The sequence below is a fragment of the Protobothrops mucrosquamatus genome, unplaced genomic scaffold, assembly GCF_001527695.2.
Source record: "Protobothrops mucrosquamatus isolate PMUCROS unplaced genomic scaffold, P.Mucros_1.0 scaffold1102, whole genome shotgun sequence".
NCBI classification, from domain to species: Eukaryota; Metazoa; Chordata; class Lepidosauria; order Squamata; family Viperidae; genus Protobothrops; species Protobothrops mucrosquamatus.
Genome location: NW_015387323.1, coordinates 307,080 through 316,880, shown reverse-complemented (window position 1 = coordinate 316,880; position 9,801 = coordinate 307,080). Strand labels below are relative to the sequence as shown.

General features: G+C 47.0%; 1 protein-coding gene across 1 annotated transcript in view; it reads left to right on the top strand.

Annotated features, from left to right (window-relative positions):
• Positions 1 to 6,762: 6,762 nt before the first annotated feature.
• Positions 6,763 to 9,801, top strand: part of LOC107291277 (protein FAM57B-like) — a 19,229-nt gene continuing 16,190 nt past the window's right edge. Inside the window, exon 1 of the mRNA XM_015820266.1 lies at positions 6,763 to 6,773. Coding sequence (XP_015675752.1) covers positions 6,763 to 6,773 — 11 coding nt within the window. The remainder of the gene's footprint in view (positions 6,774 to 9,801) is intronic.

Genomic DNA, 9,801 nt, shown 5'->3' with positions numbered 1-9,801 from the left:
GAGCTAGATGAAGCTCAGTAATTTCCCAAGCAGTCCCCAGCTTGCAACCTAACGACCAGGTGGGAGTTTATGGGAGCTAGTAGGAGCTCAGTATTCTCCCAGTGGCCACAGACGTGCAACGTGATTCTCAGAAGAAATAATTTCTTATAGCCTTTCTCCAAGCGCCCCCTAGTGGTTAAAGGAGAAACTCCACGCAAGCCTTTAATCGCGCACAGAGAAAGCCCTCTAGTGGACAAAGGGTGAACCTCGAAGGAAGAGCACCCTGGTGACTAACCCGCAAGCAGTGACCCCTAGTGGACAAAGGGTGAACTTCGCTGAAGTACCCACGCACACAGGAGAGCGCACCCAGTGGTGCCTCCACCCACAGACAGCACCCCAGTAGCTGATCTGCAAGTAGCGCCCCCTAGTGGTCAAAGAGCAAAGTGCATTGGATTCGCTTCAAAATAGCTAGGAAGTTTACTGAACCTGTCCTAGCCATGGCAGAGTGTCCCATTGATTTAGAAGAAGGGGTTCAACCAACCGGCCTAGATGAGACACCCCAGCTAGTTGGCCAAGGAGAAATGCTGCAAACAGCCAACCTTGACCTGTACACAGAGGCTGATGCTCAAGCCTCAGTGAGGCCAAAGACGTCCCAGGCTCCCTATGCCCTGAGGCAACAAAGAAAGCCTACAGAAGCCATGCACTCACATCTGATGGAAAGATGGGAGTCGTATTACAAGCGCCATGAAAGAGACTGGGAGAAATTACACAAATTCTACCAAGGGCCTAAGGAGGAGCTCTCCCCCGAACGTACGCGCTTATCGGAAGAAGATAAGGAAGATGCTCTCGTGCACTGGATGGACTCCGAACGCCACCTCGAAGAGATTCAGGCGCAACTAGGAGACCCAACAGTCGATAGCAAGATGCAAAGCCTCAAGCTAAAAAACAAGGAGCATAAAAAAGTTTCTAGAGAGCTCCAAACAGCTCCCGGAATCCGAGTCTTACACAAAAGACAGACCAGTCGAGAGGGCCGAGTCTGAAGTTTCCCGCCATTCGCATGCACCATCCCAGCGATCACATGTGGCTCCATCTCATGCCTCTGGAAAAGCCTCATCCTTTCACCATATGTCCAAGGCGCATTCCAGCGTGTCACAACAATCTCACGTTACAGGCGCCTCCCGCCATTCAAAAGCGTCTTCTCGTCAGAGCCAAGCATCCCGAGCCTCAAGGGCAGAGAGTCTCGCCGCCCAATTCGCACAAGTGCGAATCGATATCGCAATAGCTGATGCCGCTGCACAAGCAGCAGTAGAAGACAAGCAGCAAAGAGAAGAATTGGCCAAAGCGGAGACTGCAGCAGCTCTACGTGTAGCAGAGGCAGAGCGACAGCAAAGAGAAGAATTGGCCAAAGTGGAGACTGCAGCAGCTCTACGTGTAGCAGAGGCAGAGCGACAGCAGAGAGAAGAAGTGGCCAAAGTGCAAGCTGCAGCTGCCCTTCGCGTGGTAAAGGCACAGCATCAGCAAAGGGAAGACATGGTCAAAGCTCAAGCCGACTTTGAGATTTCCCAGCACCAACAGAAAGCAAAAGAGGCAGCCATAAGAGCAGCGGCCCTGCAGAGAGAGCTGGAAGATGTTACACCTACGCCCAGGTGGGAAGGGTTAGGGAGCGAAAGCCCTCATAACCATGTGCGAGCCTACGTTGACGACCAGAGCGCGTTTCAACATGAATGGGTCAGAGCGCCACAGCTATCCACAAGCCCCCCAAAACCGAGTAGACAAAGAGAAGAATCTCAATGGCCAGATGTGCCGATCAGCCAGAGAGTTGACGTCGCAACATCTAGGTCACAAGATCTTCCCACCGTCGCTACACCATTGACCCCAACGAACCATACCACTGATGGCAACCGGTTGGGTCCACCTACAGCGGCAACGGCCCCACAGCAGGACCAGCTGACACTCAGGGATGAGATTGCAAGAGCTCGAGCCACATTAGAGTCCCTGCTGTGCCAACAGGAGGCAGCGTCCCAAGGAACCGCTACTGGACCTGGCCACAGAGGAGAATCTCGACCACCAGCTGTGCCAGCCTACCAGGGAGTCAGATACGCACCACCCGGAAGATGAGAAACCCTCCAACAAGTAAGCATGCAAGAAGTCAGGTCCCCTCAGCTCAACGCCAGAGCACAGGAATTCAGACCAAGCCAACAAGGTCCCTCGCATGTGACATGGCAAGATACCCTCAGCGGACAACATGCTGAAGAAAGTCACCAGCCAGACATGGCACATGCCCCCGCTCCCGGAAGCGATGCACCACCTCCACCAGACTACAGTTCATACGCGAGTTCAATGTATCCTCCAACATTCGGTGGAAGAAAGACGGACATGGCATCCAGAGGCGTACGAAAATTTTCCGACAAACCAGGGAAGGACTATTTAGTGTGGAAGCAACTTTTCAAGCAAGTCCTCCGCGGCGAGAGGTTACACCCTGGGGAAGAGCTCGGGCTTATGACGGCATGGCTAGGTCCAGAATCCTCAAAGGCAGTGGAGGCGATCTTCGCATCACGTTTAAGTGACCTACCCACCGCCCTTCGACGAGCCTGGGAAACGCTCGACAAGCACTATGGGGCACCTTCTTTGACACAGTCCTCATTCCTACAGGAGCTCTATGATTTCCCTAATATCAATATCAACGATCCTAGTCAGATTTGGAGATTCTCCATCTTACTGGACCAGCTCCGGGCAGCACAAGAAAGTCGCACCATGCCTGGACTTGCCCGCCTTGAGCAGTTTGACACACAGAACATTATCACTCAAAAACTACCAAGACAGTTGAAAGATAAATGGTTTGATATGACCCAGTCCCACAGGAAACAGTACCCCAGCAAACCTCCACCCTTTGCTGCTCTTGCAGATTTTGTTTCCGATCAATCAGATATGTACAATGACCCCAATTACCTTGCCGTCCATGAACCACCTTTCACGATGCCAAAACAGACCAATCACAACTTTGGCACTAATAGAAGTTCCTTCCAAGCCACAAAGGACAGAACTCCTATTTCAGTGTACAAAACAGAGATCACGGCCCGGCCAAAGAAGACTTCAGACGAACAAACGCCAAGGAGTATTCATTCCAAACCTCGCCCACCAAGAAAAGGCCTGACTTGTCCAATTCATAAATCTTCACACTCTCTAAACAATTGCAGAGAATTTGGGAAAAAATCCCTGGATGATCGAAAGGCCCTACTCAAAGAGCATAGGATATGCTTCAAGTGCTGTGACTCCATGGATCACATGGCCAAAGATTGTGCAGTCAGGGTGAAATGCCACCTGTGTAACAGTGACAAGCACCTGGCAGCCTTGCATTTAGAATCTAAGAAACCCTCTGAGGAGACACAACAAGCGACTTCGCCCCCCCCTACGACGACGGAGACTCAAAGTGACTCCAAAGAACACCCAGATATGTACGGGACATACTACACAGATATATGTGGTGACTCACCGTGCCCTCCTTCATGCTCACCCGTCTGTCTTGCAAAAGTCTACCCCGATGGGCAACCTGAAAGGGCTGTAAAGATGTACGTCATACTAGATGCACACAGCAAGGTCACAATAGCTAAGCCTGCCTTTTTCGACCTCTTCGACCTCCCGAGTGAACTAAAGCATTTCGCAATAAATACGTGCACAGTGCCAATGCGCCCGGCGGGGAGGAAAATCACAGGTCTTCGCATAGAATCAATAGACAGAAGTTCACATTTCCTGTTACCATCAGTGTTGGAATGGGACATCTTACCAGATGTTCGCAGCAAAATTTCAACACCAGAGGCGGCAAGAAAAATACCTCACTTAGCGCACATAGCCGATTTAATCCCTCCTCTAGATCCTGAAGCCAAAATCCTACTCATGGTGGGACGAGACGCCCCAGAGTCCATTGGTTCCGATGAAAGAATCAAAGGTCCACCAGGAACCCCAGTAGCCATTAAGACGGAATTCGGATGGGCCATAGGAAGGACGGTTTGTGTCGATCAACCGCAAACGCCAACCCAGGTGAATATCTCAACAACCTCCATTCCCAGTAATGGAAGAGCACCTCACCTAAAACCACACCAAGAACACTTCACGCTTGTGACAACCAAACCTGTTTTGGAAGCAACAGTGTTCCAGACTAGTAAGAATTACAACAACTTAGCCTTGTCCATAGAAGACAAACAATGTCTGCAGCTACGCTCACTCTCCCAACACGCTACAGATTGGGACAAGCCGCTTCTGCCAGAACACAAGCAGGAGTGGGAGACGTGGTGCCAATCCCTCAGTTGCCTTCAAACCGTATTCATACAGTGCACATATGCTCCCCTTTCGCTGACTGGTGCAACAAAGGGGGAGCTACACATGTTCTCAGACGCTTCGACGAAGGCTATCGCAGCTGTAGGATACATCAAAGTCTACAGCGGGGAGAGTTGCAACGTTGGTTTCGTCATGGGAAAGGCAAAACTGGCACCACTACAAAGCCATACCATACCCAGGTTAGAACTCTGCGGTCCCGTTCTAGCCATAGAGATAGCAGAACTGATAACAAAGGAGATGGACCTCGAGTTACAATCCACCACCTTCTACACAGACAGCAAGGTGGTACTAGGCTACGTCCACAATCGAAGCAGACGCTTTTACGTCTATGTAAGTAATAGAGTGGAAAGGATCAGAAGATCTTCAGACCCTGATCAGTGGCGATATGTGCCAACAGATCAGAATCCAGCTGATCAGGCTACGCGGTCCATTCCTGCATCACAATTGGCAGACTCAGTTTGGATAAAGGGCCCCGGGTTTTTGGCGTCTCCTGACAAACAGACGTCGGAAGAACCAGAGCACTATGAGCTGCTAGAGCCAGATCAGGACGACAACGTGCGGCCTCAAGTACCCAACAAACTGCTAAAAATGACCACCCAGATCATCTGCCTGTCTACAGACATCAAGGAGAAAGAAAAATCGTCTCCCCATCACTTCCTAGATCCCAATCGTTTCCAATGCTTTTCCAGATGGAAACATCTCGTAGCAGGTGTAGCAGTGATAGTTTGTTTCCTGCACCATGAGATGAGCTCCCCAGACAGCCGTCTCCAGGCCGAAAGAGGGATTCTTCGAAGTGTGCAACAAGACTCACTGGAATTTGAATGTCTGGAAGCAAAAAGAGCTCTCCCAAACTCTAGTCCACTGCTGAAATTGAACCCATTCTTGGACAGTCATAACTTGCTTCGAGTAGGAGGACGTCTAAACAAGGCTGAGTTAGCTTCAGACTTCAAACACCCCATCATCCTTCCGGCTCGTCAACATGTCACACACCTGTTAGTTCAACATTACCACAACACCGTCCATCATCAAGGTAGACACTTCACGGAAGGTGCTATCAGAGCGGCCGGCTTTTGGATCGTGGGAGCCAAAAGATGCATCGCCACCGTCCTGCACAAATGTCTACATTGCCGTAAGCAAAGAGGTGCGACACAACGAGCGTGTCACTCCAGGACCACCATTCACCAACGTAGGTCTAGAAGTATTCGGACCTCTCGTCGAACCAGAGGTGGTCATGCCAACAGCAAACATTGGGCTGTACTTTTCATGTGTCTCAGCATTAGAGCGGTTCACATAGAAGTAATCAAATCTATGGATTCTTCTTGTTTCATTAATGCTCTAAGAAGATTCCAAGCCTACAGAGGCCCAGTCAAGATGTTTAGGTCCGACCGCGGAACTAATTTTGTAGGGGCCTGCAAGGAACTACAGATCGATGAAGGCATTCGCCCCGATTCAGACTTTGACAGGTACCTAAAGGCCCAAAATTGTGTTTGGACATTCAATCCTCCCCATGCATCTCACATGGGAGGAGCGTGGGAGCGCTTGATTGGTGTAACCCGCAAAATCCTGGACTCTATGATGACTAAGGCACCCACACTGACGCACGAGGTCCTCACCACCCTCATGGCAGAAGTAGCTGCTATCGTCAATGCTCGACCGTTGATTCCAGTATCATCGGATCCTGAAAATCCAACCATCCTCACCCCAGCTACTTTATTAACTCAGAAGACAGGCGATTGGCCAGCACCATCCGGGAATTTTGCTCCCAAAGACTTGTATGCCCAACAATGGAGGCAAGTTCAACTACTGGCCAACACCTTCTGGAAGCACTGGAAGCAAGAGTATTTATCTACACTTCAGGATCGGCGTAAGTGGAAGACCAAAGAACCCAACCTACAAGAAGGAGACCTTGTCTTGCTGAAAGAGAAGGACGCTCATCGGAATTCTTGGCCCATGGGACTTGTACACCGGGCCCCACCAAGTTCTGATGGACTAGTTCGCCAAGTTGAGGTCCAGATCGTGAAGCCACATGAGCCAGATCGTGACTCTAGGACTCTCGCAAAAAAGCTTTACACCCGGCCAATCACTGACCTGGTCCTGTTGCTGAAGAAGACCGAACTAGAAGATTGAATCTCAAATTACAGTATGTATTGTGTTTATGCATTGTTTGATGTAACACTTGTTATTTCTGTTATAATTGTGCATGCTTTATATTTACCTTATAGTTATGCATGTTTGATACTATGTTTTACCTATTTTAGTCACTAGTTAGTTAGCAATGAGAATTGCATGCTTAATGCTACGTTTTTTTGCTTATTTCAGTTAGTTAGTAGTGGAAATTTATATTTCCAAGCGGGGAGTGTTCTGGATCGTGTAACCCTGAGTAGAGCATGTAGATCTGTATGTTAGAATGTTTGGCATTTATTGGGTTAAGTGCTGTCTCCTTACGAGATGGCTTACAGGTAATGTAGTTTAGCTAGGCAGCAATCCCATGTTAACAAGTATGTAGGAGGAGCCACTAAAGTTCATTACAGGATATCCTGGCCATGTGCCAGTTTTGGAATGCCTTTGTCTGAGATAAGCATGGGACCACCGGAGGACTCAGATGGTTTCATCCCACATTAGAATTTGGTATGGAGGAAGTATTAATTTCTTACCTAATAAAGATGGACAGATGTATAATATCCAGAAGCAACAACCATAACTGCAAGTATTTCTGAATTAAATATCTGTTTTACAATCATCTTTGTTTGAGTTATCTGTCTGGCCTTGGATTAAAAAGCAACTTGTTTCTGGGTCAGAACATTATCCATAAGTATTCATCTTCAGTGGGAAACTCCTCCCCACAGTTGGAATAGATCAAGATTTTATATAAAATGCAATTCAGTTTCAAATAGATATAGGTCCTTGGTGGCGCAGTGGTTACAATACAGTGCTGGAGACAAACTGTACCCACAGCCAGGAGTTTCATCCTGACTGGCTGAAACTTGACTCAGCTTTCCATCCTTCTGAAGATGGTAAAATGAGAACCCAGATTGTTTGGGGGCAATATGCTGATGCTGTAAACTGCCCAGAGTGCCGTTACCAATTTGTGCTACATTACTTTGGGTGGTCACAAGAGAGCAGCAAACAGAGGCTAACCACAACCCTTTGCTGACATCTAGTAATCATCAAGAGATTTGCAGCCCAGATATCGTCGTCCTAGGGCAGTCATTAGATTGAAATCTAGGCTCTATGATACGGGAGAAGATACGCTACAACAGGTACATTACAACTATTAAAGGTATGTTGGGACAACACTTAGAAATCATGGCATATCCCCCATCCCCTTTCTCACAAATATTCAAATGTTAATAGGCTCCACCAATGTTAGTCCTTTCAGGCTGAGAAATCTGGAAGTTGTAATCCAATATATTGGGGAGCACCGGCCTGCAGCATATTAGATTATAGAATTTCCATTCTAGGATTAACATTTAATTTTCCATTAAGGATAAAACATTTGAACAGTTGCTTCTCTGTTTATGTGCCATAAAGTCATTGTTGACTCTTAGTGACCATAGACCATTGTCTCCGTGATGATTTGTCCCTAAGCTTGCCTTCAGGTCTTCCATGGCTATCCTCTTCTCTTTCCTTTCACCTTTCCCAGCATTAGAGAGCTAGAACTTCACACAATGTGTCCAGAACAATTTGAGCCAGGTTATTTGTGCCTCAAGACCACTGGGTTGATTTTTTCAGTGATCCATTTGTTTATTTTCTTGGCTGTCTGTGGTATTCTCAGGAGTCTTCAACACTAAAATTCAAAAGCATCAATACTCTTCCTAACCTGATTCTTCAAAATCCAATTTTCACTTCCAGAGGCTGTCATACCGTTTCCCCCAAAATAAGATTGGGTCTTATATTAATTTTTGCTCCAAAAGATCCATTAGGGCTTATTTTCTGGTTAAGTCTTATTTTCAGGGAAATACAGTACTAAATGCATCCGTCTGGCTGACAATCTTAACTGGGGCTTATTTTGAGGGTGGGGCTTACAGTATATGAGCGTCCTGAAAATCATGCTAGGGCTTATTATCCAGTTGGTCTTATTTTGGGGAAAACACAGTAGAACACACCATTGATTCTATGATTCTGATTTTTGTAGCTATAGACATCACAGTATTTGAATACATTTTCCAAGGCCTTCATGGGCATTTTAGCATTGCTGCTCTGCAATGTACTGTATTTCATGACTTCTTGTTTCTTGTGATAGTTGATCCTAAAAGGCAAAAGCTACCCACTGCCTCAATATCTTAATTGTCAAGTCTAAGGCTGGTTATTGTACCTGTTGTCATGAATTTGGTTTTCTTTATATTTATTTTAGTCCCTTTTTTATTATGTCCCCAGACTTTTATTAATAGTTTGCAGATTGTTTGCCTTTTCAGCTAATTCTGTCTCATACTTTATCAAAATAATTAAGAATTCATTATTATTAGAAAGTTAGTTTGATATAGTAGTTAAGGCACGGGTGTCAAACTCACCGCGTCACGTGACGTGTTGCAACATATCGTGACTTTTTTTACATTGCCAGAGCTGGGGTGGACGTGGCCTCCGTATGATGCAACCAGCCCGTGAGCCAGCAGTTTAACACCCCTGAGTTAAGGCATTAGGCAAGAAACTGGGAGACTGAGTTCTAGTCCAGTCCTGCCATAAGTATGAAACCAGCTGGGTGACCTTGGGCCAGTCACTCTTAGCCCTAGGAAGCAGGCAATGGCAAACCACTTCCAAAAACTTTGCAAAGAAAACTGCAGGGACGTGTCCAGGCAGTTGCCAGGAGGCATAAACTAACACGAAGGCATATACACATATTATTAGTAACAAACTGTCCTGCCCTTAAAATCCATTAACACACATAAATCATTGCTTCCCTGGTGAATTGTTACATCTCTTAAAGAAATGTAATCTTTAACAGTGAATTGTTGGTAAGGCTTACTAAATATGTGAAATGTGTCAATTATGTATAAGTAATTCATTATCCAGCCAACTGGATTTGTGTGTGTCTGTGTGTGTGTGAGACAGAAATGGATAACATAAATACATACTTAATGTTTATATTTCAATAAATTATAGAATTAATATCTTAAAGGCATAATCAAGGGGGGTATTTTATACAAATTCCATGGGCATATCTGTGTCTTGGGAAAATTAGCTCTTTTTGCCCTGCCTGGACTATATTCAAAACTCATCTAAATCCTCTAGGACAGTGGTTCTCAACCTTTTTAATGCCGCGACCCCAACCGGTTGTAAGTCGAGGACTAAACCGGTCGTAAGTCGAGGACTAAACCGGTCGTAAGTCGAGGACTACCCAACCGGTCGTAAGTCGAGGACTTTCCCTGCCCGGGAGCGCCGTGCATGCGTGGTTCCGCCCCCTGCGCCGGCCGAGGCGTAGCTGGCAAGCGGCAGAGATGGAGCAGGCCGACCACCAGCTGGCCCAGCCCAAGGGAGGTAAGGCACCCG